At 37.8% G+C, this 21,469-nt stretch overlaps 1 protein-coding gene across 13 annotated transcripts in view; it reads left to right on the top strand.

The window, feature by feature from the left end:
• ncam1a (neural cell adhesion molecule 1a) overlaps positions 1–21,469 on the top strand; it is a 261,999-nt gene that overhangs the window by 180,984 nt on the left and 59,546 nt on the right. For 7 of the 13 annotated variants that reach the window (XM_055046945.1, XM_055046943.1, XM_055046949.1 and 4 more), the window contains exons 2-8: positions 1,504–1,578; positions 3,965–4,174; positions 5,333–5,476; positions 11,381–11,518; positions 11,986–12,103; positions 12,916–13,076; positions 14,624–14,766. In XM_055046945.1, coding sequence (XP_054902920.1) covers positions 1,504–1,578; positions 3,965–4,174; positions 5,333–5,476; positions 11,381–11,518; positions 11,986–12,103; positions 12,916–13,076; positions 14,624–14,766 — 989 coding nt within the window. Of the gene's footprint in view, positions 1–1,503; positions 1,579–3,964; positions 4,175–5,332; positions 5,477–11,380; positions 11,519–11,985; positions 12,104–12,915; positions 13,077–14,623; positions 14,767–20,607; positions 20,638–21,469 lie in introns of all 13 variants that reach the window. The other 6 variants (XM_055046942.1, XM_055046938.1, XM_055046941.1 and 3 more) reach the window with 1 other exon arrangement.

Raw genomic sequence — 21,469 nt, 5'->3', positions numbered from 1 at the left:
GAGTCCCGGAGATTAAACCGTGCATCAAACCAACAGGTGCCTCGCAATTATAAAATATTATTTATTTGAATTAAATTCAGAAAGTAAAACTCAGAGATTATAAGCTTTAGTCCACACAAAGTGTTTAATTTCAAGTGCTTTCTTTGGTAAATTTTTATTATTCAGGTTGAATGAAAACTAAAAGTTCAGTTTCTCATGAAAAAAAACAAACAGATTTTTGGATGAGTTATTGCATCAATGTGGCATGGAGGAGACCAGCCTCCGGTTTTGCTGAGGTTTTCATGAAGTCCAGGTTACTTTGGGTCATCTGCATGGTTGGTTCTGGTGCGTCTCATCTTCCTCTTCACAATAACCAGCAGATTTTCTGCAGGCCTCAGGTCAGGCTTGTTTACTGGTGTTACCATGGGGATTGGACTGGTACTTTTGGCAGTGTAGGATGGTGCCGAGTCCTTGTGGAAGATAAAATCAGCATCTCCGTGAGGAGCTCTGAAGCCTCCTGCTAGCTGGAGGACCCCAGATCATCACCGAGTGTGGAACCATCACACTGGACCCCAAACGAAGCGGGTTCTGTGTCCCTCAGTTCTTCCTCCAATCTCTGTTCTTAATTTCCATATAAAAAGCAAAATTTTATTTCCATCTGAAAAGTGGACTTTGCAGTAAACAGTGCTGTCCCTTATCTCTTTAACTCAGGCGAAACAATTCTGGTTCAGGTCCAGAAGTACTTCAACAGAAGAACTGTGAGAGTTGTGCTCCTTTTCCATCCAACTTTTTCTTCTTCCACTCAACTTTCCATTGCTATGGCTGGTCACAGCCCTCTAGAATAAGTAGATGTTTGAATTATATCACTATGTGTAATTAATTTATTAAACATATGAGTTTCAACTATTGGCTTTATTGAAAGACTTTAACCTCTTGACATTAACTTATTGAGCTACAGCTGTTCCATATTTACCTGTATCACCTGTAATGGATTCCTGTTTTTCTGATGCAAAGCAAGTTGAAGTTTGTCTACATCGTCGGATATGTTGTTGCTACAGGTCAAAGGCACATATTGAATGATTTCTCAATAAAAGAGAAAAGCTCCGAGGAGAGAATCACAAGGACTCCAACAAATAGAAAGAAATCTAAAGCTTTAGGGATGTGTGTTAAACCTTCAGCAGGACCTTGAGCAGGAAGAAAGTCTTCAGCCCAGAGCAAGAGCAAACAGGAGAGGCCTACAGCAAATGTTAAATAAAAGTATTACAGCCTTGTGATAAGTATCTCAGCTTTGAGTCAGAATCAGAAGCATTGTGCATGCTGTGATGTTGCACTCCAGTGAGCATAGAAATTTCATCCCAGCGTTTCATTCACAGATGGGATTTGGACTGAACATTGTGTGCTCCAGGAACTCTGAGCGTTGCCTCATTGTGCTGTGGCCTAGTGTCACCACTTCTCCTGATGAAAGCAAACCCCCAAAAAACCCCATTAATGCATATTTTTCTGTGTCTTCTTTTCTCCACTCAGCTGCTATTCAGGTGCAAATCACTCCAGCACAAGGGGAAATCAGCGTCGGAGAGTCCAAATTTTTCCTCTGCGAAGGTAAGAGAACACGCCTCATTTAGCTCAGCAAGATGCAAATTTCAACTCATCCAGAAAATTCTGCGAGTAGCATGTGAGGGCATTTAATAAAAGTAGAAAATTTAGAAAAAAAAAAAAAAAGAGGGTCAATGAAGGACACAGTACAGTCAGGTAAAGAGTAGGGAACAGTGTAAACCAAAATCAGGTCACAAATTGATAAGAAGTGTCAATGAAGTTGGTTTAATCTCTACAACACACCCAACAGAGCTCAGATATGAAATGGCAAAAAGGGATTGAATCAGAGATCACAGATTGACACCATTTGCAAAATCATACAAAGCAAATCTTTATATACTGAAAAAAAAGGATTAAAGTCCAACTTTATATTAGTCACAAATAATCAAATCAAGTTTATCCAAGTTAATTTATTACATTTATTTAATTTCTAAGATAAATAAAGTTTGATCAAGTTCATTCAGTTACTTATAACCAATACTACAATTCTTTTTAAAGCTGGAGCTGCATTTTTTTCTGCAGTGTCCCAGGTCTCTCCTCATCCTGTGGGTCAGTCAGCTTGAGCTGGTCCACGACGTTCCTTCTCCGCTTTAGATGTCCCAAGTCACTATGGGATAGATTTCAGACGGTTTTTAACTTCCACAGTTGAAACGATGCCAAGTCATTCAGAACGTGTTCCACTTTCAGCCCGAGATCTGCATCTCGTCCCATGTCATCACATTATGTGTGCATTAATATGCCAAATGACATTAATATGTCAACTGTTTTTGTATTTGTGTGAAAAGCTTACAAAAGCAGAGCAAATGGTAAATACTTGAAGAAAAATGCAGCTTGGGAAGCTGAAGTTTCTCTGCGCTGCTTGATATGCTGCTGACTGGCCAGTCCAGGATCAGCATTCATTTTCCTTGGCTTTGATTGGCTGTGCCCTTAGGCGTGAGGTTTTGGACGACTGTAGCTTCTGCAGTGGCGCTAAGATGGTTTCCACTCTCGTTATTAATGTATTTTAAGGTATTTTTGCTGTTTGAATGATTACAGTAGGCATTTGTAAGTGGTTTTTGAGGGCATCTCAAGAATTCGAGCATTTCGTCTATTCACAAACCCACCAACAGCACTGGACTGCTGCATGGAGGAGGACTGCGTCTGCATTGGAGCTCTGTTCAAATGTATCCCTAATGTTCTACAAATTGGCAAATAGCAGGTTGACATTTCTTTCCTGTTCAAATTTGCCAATGAACAGTTGCTAATCATTGACAATTTCTTTTATTGTTACCACGGCAACCAATAGTCACCAAAATTAAAATGACCAACACCTAATAATACAGGGCCAACTCTGTGCAGTAAATGATCCCCTGACCCGTAAAGCTACAGGCACAGTTGTTAGCCTGCAGGAACAAGATGCCTGTTTTTCTGCATTCTCCCCAAGCGAGTGGGTGATCTCTCTGGGTACTCTGAAAAAATGTGATTAATCTGACTTCAATTTACCCTTAGGAGAAAGTTTGCGTGCACATGGTATCAGCTGTTGTAGACAATAAAAGGATGCATTCAAGATTCTGCTGTCTTGATTATGATATGATCGCATCAGCTCTCGAAGATACACATTATTTTATCCAGATCTCATAACTTTAAGCTATTGTAGATCATCAGGGTCTCAAACAAGCACCTGGATTTAATATTGAAATCAGAAAATGTAATTTACGATTGGATGGCAAAATATGTAAAAAAATAAATACAAAAAAAATAAAATCTCAGCTTCATGGGACACACTATGATTTACCTGCTACATGACAAAAATTTACTATAACAAATAAAGTTATAGAAGCAAAGTTTTTGCGGACGCTTTAAACTATAATGTCTTTTATGCTCTGTGAAGATAAATGGCTTCAGTTTGACTTTGAATTGCTCCGTGTTAAACAATAAGCCCTCCTTAGAGCTCTGTGTTCTTTATGAGAAGACAACATTACCAGTTTGTGTTCTGCTTCATAAAAAATGAACGAACAGAGAAGAAAACTTGTTAGATATTTTCCCCTGTCAGTAAAAGATGCCTTCTCGTCAATAGATACAAATAATTTATACCGCTCCTTTTTATCCTACTAGCCATATTTTTCAGATTTCAGAAAGAAATGTTTTTCTATTTTATTTTTAAAGAGGTATTTAGAGAAATAAATTAGGTCTATTTCATTTCCCATTTTTGCTTTTTGTCTTGTGGGTTTTATTGATCACTTTCTCACGTGACACTCCGGCAGCATCAACAAAATCCCATCTTATCCCACATCCTTGGTGATTTACATCAGAATAAAACTTTATTGATCTACCATGAAAACTTTTCATCATTTCCTTCTGCGTTCCTGGTTTCCATTAGTGACCCGGTGTTGTGAACCTCTCTGTTTCGCAGTGGTTGGGGACGCTAAAGACATCGACTGGTTCTCCCCCAGTGGCGAGAAGATCCTCCTGTCTCGGCCGAACATCTCTGTGAGCCGCAGCGACGAGTCCACGTCCATCCTCACCATCTACCACGCCAACGTGGACAACGCTGGCATCTACAAATGTCTGGCCAAAAACGCAGACAAGGAGGCCCAAGCCACAGTTCAAGTGAAGATCTTCCGTAAGTACTGTCAGATTTTAACCCGTTTTTCCACCTATCAAAGTTTTTTTTTCCCCTTCAAATTGCCAATCAGTATCACATCCTGAACTGTGAGCCACCGACACACCACAAGAGCTCTTCAAAGGACAGGCAGACATCACAACAGGTTCTCCAAGCCGTGTATTTAGCATTTCTTTGCAATTCAAAGAATTGTTCTTACTCCAATTCAATTTGTAGTAAGAACGACACATATAAATGCACAAATCATATCAAGTTTCAAGGTAAATGAAGAGTTAATGAGCACTAAGAGCTCTCTGGCAGGCATGTGGGAAATAAGTAGCATTATATTCATTGTAACAGGTGATTTTCATCAAACGGAGCTCAGAGAGATTTGAACCCAACAGACTGGCATCATTACAGGGGGAGACAAATGTTCCTGATTGCTACAAATGACTCATCCTTCTGTGTGTTGGTTTCTAGGTGCAATGTTTTAGTTTGACCTTCACCCGACTTAAATAACCTCTATCCAGCGTCAGACAGCATCAGATAGCTTAAGAAGAGCTGTCAGTATCTTACCTGCTCTCACATTGTTTCACAAAACCATAAACTTCAGTAATTTTATGTAATTTTTGTTAAATGTTATGTAAGAGACCAAAACAAGAACAACTCCGAAGTGGAAGAAAGCATAAAAATCTGAAACGTGACATGCATTTATACAGCAATTTATATTTCTATTGCAAAGAATTTCATATCAGGGGATCAAAGCAAAAGGTGCAGCCTGAAAATAAATGCATGTTACTTTTTGCAGGTATTTCTTCATAAACAAAGCATATCTTGACCAGTGATTTCCCCTGTTATGCACCAATTTATGTTGACATTCAATTTATAACCCCAATAGGTTGAAGTTCTTGGTTATTTTTTAACCAGTATTGTGTGCAAAAGCAAATTCTGTATGTCTCCCTTGCATGTCATCCCTTAGTGGTGGTTGCAGAGCAACAACTGCATTTACCCTTCTATTTTTATCTCATAACATCTTTCAGATTATATGAGATAAGCACACACACCTCCTTATATCTGAACAAGTTTAAGTTTAATGACAGTCTTTTTAATTGAACTGATTTTGGTCGTTTTAAGTAAAAAAGCAGCACATCTAAATGGATTTCTAATACTTCTCAACAGAAAGGATCACCTTCCAGAGCGCGCCGAGTCCGCAAGAGTTCAACGAGGGCGACAGCGCCGACATCATCTGCGACGTGGTCAGCTCGCCGCCACCCACCATCATTTGGAAGCACAAGGGCTCCAAACTCCAAACCGCCAAAGATGGTGAGCCGCTTCAAACAGAACTCCTTCAGCGCTAGAGCTGCTTTCTCACCTCCAGCGCACCATTCTGCCCAATCCTCTTGACTCCCTGAGCAGTCACCTCGCCTTCATGCCATCACTGCCTGCCAGTTCATGCTTTCCAATCAATTTTCCACTTTCCGCTGAGTCTCCCTCTCCCTTCGCCTGTTATCTATGAAAAAAGTAAAGAACTTTCTGCAGGAGGTGATTTTATACCTCTTAGAAGACACATGGAAATAGTTTTTTTTTTTTTTTTTTTTTTGCCTAGCAGGAGGAAGTTATTGTCAGCTGAAGCAAGAGACGTTTAATTCACCCAAACAAGTGAACTTAACAAAAGTAAAGAAAGTGGAAAGATAAATGCAAAGGCTGTAATTTCATTTGAACCACTTCCAACAAAAGAAACTGCCCGGTGATGTTTTTCAGGTTAGCTAACAGCTGGCTTACCAAAAGGCTTATTGTATTTTTCCAGGAGAGCAGCACCCATATCTTTGAGAGTTAATAATTGGGTGAAGCTCTTCCCTCGCAGCAGGATTGCTGGGTTTGTTGCCTGATGTCTGTGTTTTCAATAGTTCACTCAATTGAAAAATCGTTCTCGTTAGCATATCAAGCGCTCCCCGCCTTTAGGCTTGAAAAGGGATTCTGGAAAGTTTGTCACCTGCTCTTTTACTGTGAAAGGAAGCCATAATTAGCTTTGATTTGCAGCAGTTACCATTGATTTTGATATTCAGCGGAAAAAAAAAATAAGCAGAGAAAACTTGACAAAAGAAAAACACAAGAAGCAATCCATGGAAACTTTAGAAATGATTCTGTAATAATCGCCTTTTTTCTTTACCGTTGATCCCTGTGTTTGAAACAATTGTAGCTTAGAAGCTGTGAAGCATGAAACAATTTTGGGCTTTAAAATAACTCCATGGAAATGGCTGAACAAATTAAACAAACCGAAGAACAAAGCTCGGCAGCAGAGCATTTCAAATGTTAAAAGAATATATAAAATGATATTGTTTTAACATTTAGTTTTGTGGGAATAAGATGAGAAGAGGATAAACTTTGATTTGGGTATATAGTTGTGTTAAAAATAAACGCCGTTTGTTCAAAAAAATAAAAAAGTAAAAAAAAATCCCTCCTCACAGCAGCACATTCTATTGCCATACTTTCTATTTCCATACAGGAAAGTGCATTGGGAATACTCCGCATCTTATTCCAGATCTAAACTTGGAGAATGTGTTTTATCAAACCACTCTACAGAAAATAAGGAAAAATGAATTGTATGCTGTCGAAATAAACTCCGGTGTCAGGGGTTTTCTGTGCAAACCCAAACATTTACAGCATAAACTGAAAAAGGCTAAAAAAAAAAATTTAGCTTTCCCGTGAATAGAATAAAAATACTGTTTATTGTGTCACAGTAGAAAAATTCAGGAGCAACAGCAGCTAAGTGACAGGCCATCAAAGCATGATAAGAGTATAAAGTCTATCACAAAAATTTACTAAAAAAAACATACAGTATATTAAAGAAAAAATTTCATCATATGTAGAAGATAGCTATTAAAAGTGTTGTGTATTGTTACATCAAGAAAGTCAGACTATTTACAATAAGTAACAATAAGAACTATGCAACAGCAGAAATATGATTTAATAAGAGTAAAATTGTGCAAATAAAAATGTATGTCAACATTTATTGCGTTTGTTGGGAGCAGTGATGACCTCAGACTCTGAGGGTTAGGGAGCTGCTGGGAGGAAGGATCTACCATAATGTGCCTCTGTGCATCAAGGATGCAGCAGTTTGTCACTCTTCAGTTCAGCAACAGCTTCATGCACAGTGTGCATGAAGCTGTTTTCAACAGTCATGTTACTTTATAATGATTAACCTTCACCTGAGTTAATATTAGTTTCTAAATTGGTTAATCCTGCTGGTGTTTTTAGGGTTGTAGTCTTGCTGTAACACTCGTTTGGAGGACATTTCTTCATTCACAAATTTGCAGCTGTCCTCAATCAAATCTATAAAGGCAGTTTATATGTGTCCATTATGTAACATGTATTTGTGTCCAATATGGAGGCATTTTTAGCCAATTTCTAACACTTGTGGGGTCTATATGTAAACTTTGGCTGAATTTCTGTTATTGTGGCAACTTCCTGCAGCCAAACATGAGTTTATTTTGGCTTTACAAACCTTTGTCCAACTCTGCCTCGGTGAATAATGTCAGTGTTGTGTGCACTGAGAAAGAAAACGGGCTTTGTTTTGCACTTGAACAGGGTCTGATTTAACCTTAACGTTACCCCTCCTCTGGTGACCGCTGGAAAGCCTCAACTTACCACAAAGTAGCGCTTAGCCTGCCTTTATTCTTGGCCTCTTATCAAGGAATGTGTTTTCCACTGATGGAAAAAATAAAAAAAACTCCAATTGTGACCAGCACTGAGAAGTGCTCATGTAATTTTCCTCAGTGCAGCAGTCGACCTAACCATATGTTTAAATGTCCACAAAGAGCTGCTTATGCTAAAGTGTCGCTGAGACATAAATTAAGACTCACATCTCTAAACTTGTGAGAAACAAAACTTGCAGTGATTTTTTTCCCATTCCCATCTGCAGTTAAACATATTATACATCTGGAGTGTGAAAATCCAAAACCTCATTTAAGAGGTTCAAAAATTCTATCACAATCAGATAAATACTTTATTTCTCTGCAAAGTTACAGTAATAGGATATGAGGAGAACTTGTTAGTCTCCTGAATTATGCAAATACAGAAAACATAGTGAGAGAAAACGTTTAGTATTCCATCTCAGCAGCCCTCCCAGCATATAATCACATTAATCAAATATCACACGTTCCTCGAGTTTACACAGCATGTTACCTTTTAAGACAAGTAGAGGCACTGAAATCTCATTTTAACTTGAACTGAAACCTGCCAAAATAAACTTTTGGAAAGCAGCTTCCAATTCTAGATTAGTTTTTATTTTTAGGTCCCTTCAAATTCAAAAGTTTACAAAAATTTCTTAGGAATGTGATGAAGTCGGTAGCAGTGCTACCACGAATGGTGACCTGTACAGAGTGTGCTTCGTCTCTGACCTAATGACACAAGAAATATGCACCAGTTTCCCTGTGACCCTGCAAGTATGAGCGGATGTAGACTATGATTGAATTAATGGACATACATTTCTTAGAGTTAAATTTTGTCAAGACTATGGCAACAACTCCACACATTAAGGCATCTAGACAGCACCTTTAATGGGACATCAGAAGAGAAAGGAAAAGGAAATCAAATAACCAAGCAGAAATACAGTCAACTTCAGTTACAACCTTGAGAATGTAGAATAAGAATTTGTGATTAGCAACAAGACAACATGAGCCCATCGCAGCTTGTATTAATAATGCAGGCTGCAGGTGGCCACGTGTCATTCCTGTATGACCACACGTTCTATCAGGAACACACACCATGGCACCAAGCTCAAATCAACTCAATCTCAGAAAAGAAGCTCAGTGTACTTGAGTGGCTTCCACAGTCACCACATATCCATCCAACCTGTTTGGGATGTTGGAACAGGAGATCCTCATGTTGAATGTGCAGCTGACCAACCTGCAGAAAGTCTGCACTCCAACCATGTCGGTGCCGAACAAGATCCCAGAGAATTAATCACACAACTTGTTGAATCTATGGGAAATTTTAGGCACTTTTGAAGGCAGCAGTGGAGGCCTGCACTATATTCAGCTCACCACAGGTGCAGCCAATTAAAAAAAACACAATGAATCCCAGGTAGCAGTGAAGGAATCCTAAAACTAGCTCTTTAAGCCCAGAGGGAATCCAGAGGGATAGAAACCAAAGACGGCTGGTATAAGTGGGCTAGTCCAGCTAAGCCCTCCCTGACATTTACAATAAAGTTGTTAAAATAAACGACTTGAAAATAACTACCAAAAAATAAACACATTTTAAAAATAATGCATGACATTTTGTTACATTTTCAACAAACCTGGTGTTAAACCACCAGGGTAAATCCCAGGGTCTTTCCGAAGGGCTAAATGTCTGTCACGGCTCAGACGTCCAGCCACGCCCCCTCGGTTTGGTTGGCCCAGGGCCAGCCTGCGGCCACAGGGCTCATCCAATCGGGACAGACTTTCGTCAAGCTAGGGTGTTAGGCCGTGGTTTGGCGCAGATCGAGAAGGAGCAAAGGCGAGCAATATTAGCATAAATGAGGTGGATTATTTAGCCTTTTTGCGTCCCAGAAAGGTTGTTGGAGTGAGTTTCTCTTTATATAAAGTAGGCCTCATTTAAAAATATATTGTATCTTGTTTCATTTTATCAGTATGATTGTGTCCAGTGCTGGGGAATTAATGCAGGGGAATTAATTTGGACAACTGCAATGGCTCTATGTAATTGGTCTTTGGTATGTTTCCATGGTTGTTTTTATGGTAGTCTATAGCTGGTTTTCTCCTTATTTTTCAAATTGGATGGTTCTCATTTGATTTGAAAGAAAGAAAAGAAATACATAAAAGTAACAAAAACAATAAATGCATGTCTGATTTAAAATGTTCTCATTAGGAATGAAAGATAGCAATTCTTCTAGTTTAGAGCTACTCATCATGAAATGTGTACTTGGAAAAGCAAAACTGATTGAGCTCAGTTGGGCTTAGTATATTTTGAGTTAAAGGCACATTCATAATTAGCGTACTAATTATGCTAATTAGTATAGGGAATACTTTTATAGGGAATGCCTTTGTAGCATTCCCTATAAAAGTTCCCTCTCACCTTTTCACTTTATTTACTCACAGGTTCGGTGACCCCCTGCGTCCCAGCAGTTCAGTATTCTCAGACTGTTCTGTGGAGTGTAACTCAAAATCTTTCATGAATAATCCAACTATTCATGGGTCTTTCAGTAAAGCATATCTAAAATATTTGGAAAAATGCCTCTTGGGAAGCTGAAATACCTACATTGCTGCTTTTGGCTGATGTGTGCAAAGCGGCCAATCCACAATCCCTATTTCCTTTTCTTCTTTTTGTTGTTGATTGGCTGTAGCCTGGAGCTGAGGTCAGGAAGAGTGTGGCCATCTGCTTCAAGTGCTAAGATAATTTCCACTGTGTGTATCAATACATGTCAAGGTATATTTGATGTCTGAACATGCAGTGGTAAGTGTTTTTAGAGGTTGTCTCAAATCATGGATTTCAGCTATTCAAGGGCGGCGGTGGTCAGTAAGCCCCATGAAAACTTAACGTCTACTGTATAGACTTCACACTGCAGTAAAACAAAATACAGTTATGTATTTCTGTGGATACAATTAACACAATTATTTGACTTATTCAGGTAAAAAAACAATGTAAATGGAGCGCACCACATGTAAAAAAGTAATTGTTGCCAATAGCTAATACCTTCTATCAAGTGTTTGCTATTTAAGATAATGATTCTTCTCCTGCATACTTAGAGCCCAGTCTGAAGAACCAAGCTCAACAGACTGGTCTGCAAAGCTGCAGTACAAAAATGCCAAATAAGTATGTACACGTTCTACATACTTATATGAGTATGTGTTTGAAGACACTGCACCAATTCCTCCATCAATTTCTGCAGCTCTTAGCCAAAACATTAGTCAAATTAGAGGCCATCTTTATCAAAACATTTTGTTTAATAGATTACTTTGATGTAGTTTTTATACTGTTTTTATTTTTGCCTTTTGTGACAAACTTACTCATTGGAATCACACCTGGCTTTACGGTTTGAGTATCTGAAAGTGAAATAGCCAAAGAGAAGTATTAAATGTTTTTTTTATAAATAATATTTCTTTCATATGCATGCACATGAAGAAAAAAATATGTGACCCTTTTTCTGTTTCTGTCAGCCCAGAGTGGAGTTGAGTATTTCTGAGATGTTAATGCTTGATTCTGCATTTGTCTATTCTTTCCTTTTAGTGCGCTACAGGTTCATGGATAATGGCCACCTGCAGATACGTGGCATCAAGAAGGTCGATGAAGGAATGTATAATTGTGAGGCTCGTGTTATGGCCAGGGGAGAAATTGACTTCCGGGCGATAAAGGTCATCGTTAATGGTAAGCACTCCATCTGCGTCTACTTTAGCGCTCAGCATGAGCGGTTTCCCAACAAGTCGCTAGTTTGCTCATAATGGAGGGATGTGATTAGGAAGACTGTCTGTCAGAGGAAATTTACTCTTTTAAAGCTTAAGATGTGGCTCGTAATATTCTGCATATGTCCACCTGTCCTGCTCTGGCACTCGGTCTGCTCATAATTTGAGAAAAGCACACGAATGTGTTCAGCCTCATCCTGAGTCGGTGGGGACGCTGCTCTTGATTTTTATTTTCTTCGCTCTGTGGTTTTTGATAATTAGATGGTGGCTCCACTTCAGGTTTCAGTCTAAATCACTCCAGACAGGGTCACAGAACGGCGAAGGATATTTATCACAAATATTAATCAAAAACGTAGGAGTGATATTTAAAATTACCTGCAAGCTGATCTGTAACTTGTGTTCCTCTAACTTTTTGTCGTCTTTCTGTTTCAGTTCTTCCCACAATCCGTGCCAGGAAGACTGAAGTCAACGCCACAGCAGATGTTGGTGAATCTGCCCTGTTGGCCTGTGATGCAGACGGCTTCCCTGAGCCCACCGTTACCTGGGCGCAGTATGTCATTTTCCCTTTCTTATGAATGAAATCACTACCAATAAGCATTGGGAGACATGCTTTCATGGTTTAAATTAGGGAAAAAGGTGTAATGTTTTTAAGGTCACATTACTGAGCTTCTCTGCTTTAATAAATCAGCTTCACACAGCTGTAGACTATTTTGAAAGAGACAAATAAAAGGCGGTCACTGAAGATGATGTGGTGTTTCTGATCTTATTAATGAGAAGTTTAGTGGAAGGAAAAAGAATGTTTAAAAACACAGATCCCTACATAAATTGGCTCCATCAAAAAAATTGGGTTTCACATTTTTGATTGACGGATTTTGAAGTAAAATAAACTTTTCATTGTTTTATTTATTTATGTATTTCACTGCACCTGTATAAATGAACAAGAAGGTACCCTTAATGTTCTTCCTCAGTTATTTGCTGCCTGCTCAATTTACTCGATTCTCAAATTACTTTCACAAACTTACTTTTATTTTTTTTATTTTTACAGTAATTAGTTTTAAATAAAATAATTTATCTCACTACTTTTGTTATTTGATTTTTGTGAGATAAGTGAAGCGAATAGCACAACATCATCTACACATTCTGTAATGACATGGTCGTAATCCCTATTAAAGTTCTAAAACAGATGAACAGAGATAGTTTAGTTTCAAGGCTTTTGGAAAAATAGACATTAATCCAAGCCACTGCGATCCAGTTTTCTGTGTCTCAGTAAGAACTGTTTTTTTGTGGGCTGCTAAAGGTGTTTGAGCAAAAGACCTGCGAAGTGAACCCGCTGCCTTTTTCTTTCGTTTCCCATCTCTAAAGTAACAACATCGTCCTTGAAATGGGCGACAAATACAGCTTGAACGAGGATGGTTCTGAATTGGTAATAAAGGAAGTCAAAAAGGTGGATGAAGGAGATTACACTTGCATCGCCAAGAACAAGGCAGGAGAGAAAACCGAGGAAGTCAGCCTGAACGTGTTCGGTAAGAGAATATCTCCATTCCCGTACGTTTTTTTTTTCTCTCTCTCTGTCATTCTGGCCTTTCCTGTCGCACTCATTGACATTTACTGCATACTCCTTTCACAGCTTTTCCATTAGCTGGATGTAGCCGTACACAACATGTAGCGCTCAGCACGCCCTGTTGAAAAGTGATTAATACACCCTTCAGGTCATTTTAAACATGTATCAGTGTAGACTTTTACCCTAGAAGGTATCTAACATTGAATAAAAAATCTCTCTGAAGCCTTTAGGCCCCCTAATGCTAAACTAAGCTGCCAAATAGATATTTGTTTTAAATAGGATAATCAAATATTAATTGATTTTTTTAAATACACCAATGTACTAAATTAAAGAGCTATTTCTCTGTTTATGAGACATCTGGGTGTCACCTAATCGCATGTACTTTCAAATCTAAAGGAATTTGATCTGTAAAAACCAAACATGGTCATTTGTGCAGTAAATATAAATTACTGAAACATATTCTGAAGGCAAGTATTGATGGCACTGATAGAGGGTTACACTTGGACTGAAATATTCTACATTGACTCAAGAAATCTTTGGACTTCGATTTGTGAAATAAGAATAATTTTATTTTATTTGACATATACATGTATAAGAGAGCAGAGCAGTTTAACATGCAGCAGTTGGGTGAGATGGAGAATGATGCTGAGGCAAAACAAATTTTATTTTTGCTTTTTCTCTTACAACTAATTTTTGTCATTTTTAACAAGTGAGTTATAAAAAATTGTATTGCCAAAGAAAAAATGTTACGCATAAACATAACATTTTCAAAAATGATCTTTGGATCATTTATCAGATTTTTATTCATCATAATTCTGTAAGCTCTGCTATGATTAAATCTGTAATCGAGTTACTCATCATTTATATTTATTTATTTTTATGGATTTCTTATATTAATCTGACAATTTTGAATTGTATTTTGTTAATTTAACAAATTATTAGTTTTTTTTTTTATTTTTTGTAAAACAATTTTTTAAAATGTTTTTATTTACCTATACTTTCCCAACTTTTCTTCCCAAACATTTATAAACTTCAACCTAATTAGCTTACACAAGGCTTGTTGCATAAAATCAATCATTAGTAGTTATTAGAGAAATTCAGTTTTGAATTGCGTGGAAAAGCTCTTAAATAAATAAGTGAATAAAGACTATACATTGGTTTATACTTGGTTTCTTTGTCTTAATTTGAGCATTTTAAGTAACTTGAATTCCATAAACAATAAAGTGGAAACAAGCAGAGGAGTCGTCTGTGTCACTGAGAGACCCATGGCTTTGATAAGATCACATTTGATACTTTTGATCTTAGAATGAGTCGATACAAAACTACTTTACTTCTGGACTTGTTTTGCTGCCTAAAGTATTTCCCCCCCAAAGAAGTTTGGAGAGATGCTAAATCTCCGTCAAGGGAGAGTGTTTCCACAGTGTGAAATCTGAAGAGTCGGCTGCAACAAACACCTCCCCTGCTGAGTCCTGAGTCGAAAGGCATTAATACATTCTGTTCTGTTTCCAGTGCTGCCGAACATTACCTACTTCAACAACGAGACTGCCTCAGAGTTTGATGAGGAGGTCACCCTGACCTGCGAGGCCTCAGGTGACCCCACACCCACCATCTCCTGGAGATTTGGAAACAGAGTTTTCACTGAAGGAGAGCAGGTAAGGGGCAACAGTCCTGCCACTAACAATTCTGTAAATGTTTCTCATTATTAGAGCATTGTGTTTGAATTTCCTAAAGAATTCTCCTTTATTTGACCCTATTGCAGAGGATATAAAATGCTTCCATTCCTTTGTTTAAATAGCAAACGGTTAAGAATGATTCAGACATTTTGTTTTGACAATTTTATGCACCATTAACCTGGAAAACAAATATGTTTCAGGGAAAATGTTAAAAATAGAAAAGCTGCAGCAACCTGTTTGCATCAATATATACAGCCTTAAACTGGCAATTGAGTTTCAGGATTAAAGTTCAGCTTAATCCATAGTTTGCAGAGAGAACTCAGATTTCTAACTTGTATTTATTCTCCTGAATGATCTTTGGAAACCACTGACTCTGTGATTGACTGTTATATAAAATAATGAAATGAATAAACTAGGGAAGCAACTGGTAAGCCAAAGACAAACGAATGCTTGAATTACATAGCATGTAAATGTAACTTTTGTAAAAGTACATTTCATGCATATTTGCTGAAACTAATACGATGTTGTGACAAGATAAAATGAGACAGACGCACAATGCTCACAACTCATCATTCCAGGAAAACCGTTTATTTGCCGTCATCGGTGGCCATGCTAACTCATGACAACAAATGCCTGACAACAGGGCTGTCTTTAATGCCAGTGTTTAGCAACTTTAAAGATACACTAAAAAAACTGGGAGACAGAAATATATCATTTATCACAGTGTTAATCCATTACAATTATGCTATTTTGCTGTTCTTGGGCATAATCACTTTGAATGCCTGCAAGACATGGCTCAGTTTCAGCAGAGACATCACAATCATTTAGTCACCACTCTTCTTTCAGTCTTTATTCTGTCTTGAAAATTACTTCAGTAAAGTATATCTCCACTGTTTCCCATCTAACAGGATCATCATCTCAAATTGTCTCGCTTCATTTCGCACACCAACCTGCAATCATTTCATCAGCTGAATTTGCTCATTGTAAACTCCAGAGTCTAACAGCTCTCTAAACTCGTCACGGTCTTCTCTGGAATGGTTTTAATTTTTAATAGATTTCATAGTGAATGTCAGAGGCGAGTGTGCAGTTTTCTATAAAACCAATTTCCAGGCAGTTCTGTGTTACTGCCTGGAAATTACTTCCCAGTGTTAACACTCCACCTATCCCTGTTCTATAGAGGTTATTAGCCCCTATAGAGGGTATTTTTGTGGAAGTGCTTTGAGAAGACCCTACAGGAAAATTATGTGTAAATACGCTAAAAAGGTGAAAATTAATTTTGTTGACATTACTCCTAATTACTGATTTTATTCAGGTTATTTTTTTCTGTCTGTGCTCATCTGCCAAGTGCTGTAATGACCCACTTTAGAAATGAGTAGGCTCATTTTTTCGGAGATGATCATCATCAGGGAAACTAGATTACGGTTGTGGTTTTGATTTCTTAATATTTTTAAACGTGCATTTGCTTAAGAGCTAAAGTCCTGCAACTTTTAGATGTGTCTCTGCTCCAAAACAGCTGAGCCAAATGATTAGATTGGCTCCTCAGCCTGGTTTCAAGACTAACAAAGGCCAGTAATGAACCGTTTAAAAACAACTGCAGTTCAAATATGACATGGTGCACGTAACTTCAAAATGCAATTAAAAAACATTTTAAGGGAAGTACTCCAACTCACATAATAAGACTACTTTGTATCAAATTAGAAAGAATCAAAGGCATTTCAAATCCAATTAAAATTGAGAAAAGCAACAATTTAAACCAATTTATAAAACAATGCCACTAAATGCCAGTTGACAAATACTTATCTGCCTTAGAAATCCCTGCTGATTTTATCAATTTTGCTGACTTTGTAGTTTGCCTGCTGACCATGCATGTGGTGACAGTGGAGAGAAATCTTCCCTTTAATGGGGAGAAGCATCCAGCAGAACCAGGTTCAATATGATCAGCTTTTGGGTTCAGAGGACAGGAATAAGCTACAAGACAAACACAACACAAAGAAGGACTTAACAAAGATACAACAATATCACAGTTAATGACTCTGTTCCAGAAAAAGAAGTGACCCTGGGATGTTTTCTATGTTACAGAAAAACAAAGGCTTTTTCCCAGCAGTTGTTTCAGTTGTAAATGTCCTTAAATTAACACTTTCAGTTTTGTGTACTGTTGCACAGTTACAATTCAGGAAGAGCTCTAATAAAAAAAAAAACAATGTTTTTTTTTGGAGGCTCTTTTGGTTAAACTAATTTCTGTTTCTTCAAACTGAAGTCAGCCAGAGGAAGATGAGATTCATAACCTCTTTATCAAACTGTCTCTCCAAAGAATTGAAATTGTCCATTTAAAAGGTGAGAACTATTGGTATTATTGCTCTGCATTTTGTTCGGTACACTGATCACTATGCTCTGGCATCAGAATCTCATGCAAGTGTTGTTCCTTATTAAAGTTTGATAGTGTAAAAACATATCCGTCACAACAATCTGTCCTGACAACATGTGCAGCGGTAAATATAATCATCCTGCTGCAGACTTACAAACAAACATCCAATTTATGTAAAACAAAATGGCTGATATAAGATTATACAAGCAATAAACACGAAATGCCTGCCGTTTCTCTTGCATCAACAGTTTGGACTGACCAGCTTGACTGCTGGTAGTTTGCCACTAAATAAAAAGAAAACACAATTTGGCACAAAATAACCTTGAAACTCTTCGTCTTTGAGGCCACTCCGTTGAAGTGTTTTTATTCTGCATCATGAGATGGGATTATTATGTAAATGATGCTTCACATGACGGAGGCATGAAATGGCAGCTGTGTTATTCTTGGAGCAGCACACAGTCAGTGCACTGAACACCTGTCCTGTGGGGTCCCAGAGGATGTGCAGATATTTAGGCCACAGTGGCCTACTTCACTTTTCATGCTTTGTCCTCAGGTCTCCTGTGATGGATGATGGGCTAAAGCTGCGGCATGACTCAAATTTTAATATCAAGTTCAGATCTGAGAAATTAACCAAACAAGCATTGGTCTTATGTAAGCACAATGTGCTTACTGTAGAAAGAAGGTGTTAGAATATTAAATAAAGAGAGAATCATAAAATGTAGTCATCATTTGCAAATAACATAAAGCAAATAAAAAACTGACATGATACAAGTAAATTATTCAATATAAAATCTTAACTCTACAAAGATGTCTAAACAGCTAGACAAACTAGAACTCCGGCTGTAGATACCTGGTTTCTTGTAAAGGCTGTTTTTTTAGCCTCATTGAGTCTGGTTAAGGCTATGATCTGACCAATCCGATCATGAATGTTTATGAGACAATCACCCAGTGACTGTGGCCACATAGTGACTCAAAACCTACAGTCAAGTGTCATCAGGACAAGTTTTCTCAGAGACGTTGTACTCCATAGTCTGAAACAAGAAACAAACATATGGAGGTTGAATAAAAGTGGTCAAAGAACAAAACCTTGAGGAACCCCTCATGTAATCATGCGAATTTTCAACTACTAAATGACTAAAGCAGCTCCATTTAACCAAGAAGGATTGGAACCAGTTTAGCACAATACCAGACAACCTCATTTGCTTCTTGACCAATGCAGTCTCAGGTAAAAAACCTGATTAGAAAACACTAAAGACATATTTTTCTGTATAAATTGCGCACATTTGTTAAAAATTTTGCCTGCGGAAAATTTAAGGTTACATACAAGTATGTAATCATTTACAACTGTGGTTTGATCCGCATGTGAAAAGAATTACAACCTGCTGGTATTGATATATCGGACAATTCTTCATGAAAGTTTTAGTAGACATAAATGTTGATCAGAAACTTTTCTCCAGATATGAATCTCTAGCCACCATCATTGATATACAATATTCCAGACGTTTAGTGTCTTTGACACAGCTGGCACATCCCCAGTTTTCTCTTATTAACTGTGCAATTTATCACTGCCAGAAAGTGGAAGCAGTCACGGCTGCATTGCAAGTTTCTGAATCTTATCTTCCACCTGCACAACAGTCCTTGCCTTGCCCATCGCTGCTCACAGTTGTCAACAAATGTCCCCCATTCACAGCCTGTCACAACCCCCCTTTATACCTATTTATCACTGTCACAAATGTTTCGATTTTATGTTGGTGCACTCTGAAATTTCTTCTAATCATTTGGTGACGGTTCTGTAATTTCCACTGGATTGTGATTCATTATTAGACTTCTGTTTGTGACACTCTGTCATCTGTTCTCACATCCATTAGACTTGAAGAGGACAGTTTCATTCATAATGATGTCCAACAGAAGTACAGTCATTTAACATAACAGCCCCTACTTGTTTTTTTTTTGTTTTTTTAATCAGTCATATTTTCTTTTTTTTAAGAAGAACACACTCTGACATCTCTGTGCAACTTCAAATTTAGGATTTCCATTGTCAGGTTATATTTCCTGGCCCACCTTGGAAGCAGAGAGCACTGCTATTAAAGAAAACGCTGATTAGGAAGAAAACACGTCTATGTGCCTGCAGCGGCTCACCTGTAATTAGTTTCATTGCCTTTTTTCCACAGTGTGGCCAATTCCTTTTTATGCTACATTAATTAATAAGCAGCTAAGAAGGTCCCATTCAGCATATCAGAACGAAGCTCCACTCTGGCGTTCCAACTGGAGCTGTTTGGTCTCCGTTTCCTACTCTCATTCCCTGATTCCACCTGAACATCCATTCAGATGAAAAATAAATCTTTACCTCTGATTAATGTTCAATAAAATGTTCAATAAAATTAGATCAACTTCAGGTTGGCAGGCAAGTTGTTTGACCTTGTTTTAGGTTTCTCAAGCTTGGTTAAACTTTTATTTACAAAGAAGTTCTTAACTATTTCCATAGAGACTCCGTGTTTGTGATAACAGGATGATTTCTGTCTGTGTTTGAACTACAACCCTTTGCAAAAAATGGTGACTTTTATTTTGTTTCACATTAAAATTTATATATATATATATATATATATATATATATATATATATATATATATATATATATATATATATATATATATATATATAAGTATGTATAAAGTTGAGTATGTATAATGTTGAGTTTTTTCTGTTACTGCTTCATTGCTTTCAGGTATAGATGCCAGATCATAGTAGTTTTTAGAAACTTAAGTACACCTTTAGAGCAAAGAAAACTGCTCTAAAGGGACAGTTATTACTGCTCAAAAGCCTTGTGTACAAAGGCTTTTGTGTACAAGCACAGTTCTTCATATTTCATCCGAAGTGTTGAAATCGGCTCTCATTGACGTAGTCACAAAGCAAAAAACTAGAAGAGACCTTGAGTTTCTCTCTGCACCCCACAGAGTAGGTAACCTGGTGAGGAAGGTAGATTAGCATCTCTGAGGTTCACTGCAGAAGGACGACAGCAAAGAATCGCCACGTCTGCTTGACAACCAAATATCTGAAGGCTTTTGTGTACTGGGGCTGCTCTGTTTCTCTGTGTATGATCAGTTTTATGTACAGGAATGAAAAGAAGACAAACGCTATTGAAAATCGTCTTTTGAGTCTAGTGTAACATAGTTAATGTTATATAATTCTGTTTTACAGTCAAGACCTGTTGCACAATTTTCTAACTCATTCAACAGCTTTTTAATGCTATATTTAATATATTCTATTAGCATATGAGATGACTTGTGTACTTTGATGTTTTGATGTCAGAAAGCAGTTTTCATGGAATTTCAGCGTCCTGCACGTGAGACATTCAAAATAAATGAAATCCATTCTGCCGTCTGTATGGATCCCGTCTGAAAACTCATTCACTCCACTGTTTTTGCCTTTGCTTCCTCTGTTTTTGTTCTTCCCAGGCATCTTGGACGCGACCAGACAAATATGAGGTATTGCCAAAAACTTCATAGCCCAAAGTCAACTAATAATACCCTGAACTTACACCCTAGACTCCCCCGTCACCATTTCCATTGCGGAGCAGAGGTGTTGTAATTTAGTATGCATTTAATATGCTTTAGATTTTAGCTGTTCACTTAATGTGTAAGTCATTAGGCACCTAGTGCAGTTCATTTAATCCAATTAGTTCCAGTACACATTTAGACTTACCCTATTTAGTTGTCGCTAGTTGTTGTTGTCGGCAGATTTTATCTCGCGATGGAGGTGCGATCTGAAAGCAATCTGAGCTATTTTCTCCTGGCTGTGCTGTTATTTCCTGCTGGAGGGTCTGCTTATTTCTCGGCCTTTAAAATCATTTTTGGGAAATGAAAATAAAGTCTCCTGCTTTTTGTTGTAGACAGATCAGGGAGCCGGCGGCATGGTGCTGAATAAACCACGGTCTGCTCTGCTGTGAGCAAGTCTTGCGTTGAACTCACATAAATCCTAACGCAGTGGTAGAAAACGCTGCGCCTCCTGCTAGGGGCCAGAGGCCGGCATGTTTGGCTATTACTACACACTTGCATGACTCTTTCAGTCATTTGGAGCCTGACTGTGAGACAGATTGTCCAGATGACAAAAATGTCTCACCTTTCCCAAGTGGTGTTCATGTAATTGTAATTTTTTCTTCTCCAGTTTTACAGATGCATATGTTAGAAGAATTAAGTCAATTTTGTTAGTAACAAAATTTGTGCTTGTTTTTTCTGACTGAATGCAATAAAAGTGGATTAAATCGGATTGAAGCTGGATAGTAAGGATGAGTTAGACAGACAGTGAAAAACTGAGGCT

The sequence above is a fragment of the Poeciliopsis prolifica genome, unplaced genomic scaffold (genome assembly GCF_027474105.1).
Source record: "Poeciliopsis prolifica strain line A6 unplaced genomic scaffold, Auburn_PproV2 SCAFFOLD024, whole genome shotgun sequence".
NCBI lineage: Eukaryota > Metazoa > Chordata > Actinopteri > Cyprinodontiformes > Poeciliidae > Poeciliopsis > Poeciliopsis prolifica.
Note: the sequence above shows the minus strand (reverse complement) of the source record. Positions and strands in the feature narration are given on the sequence as shown.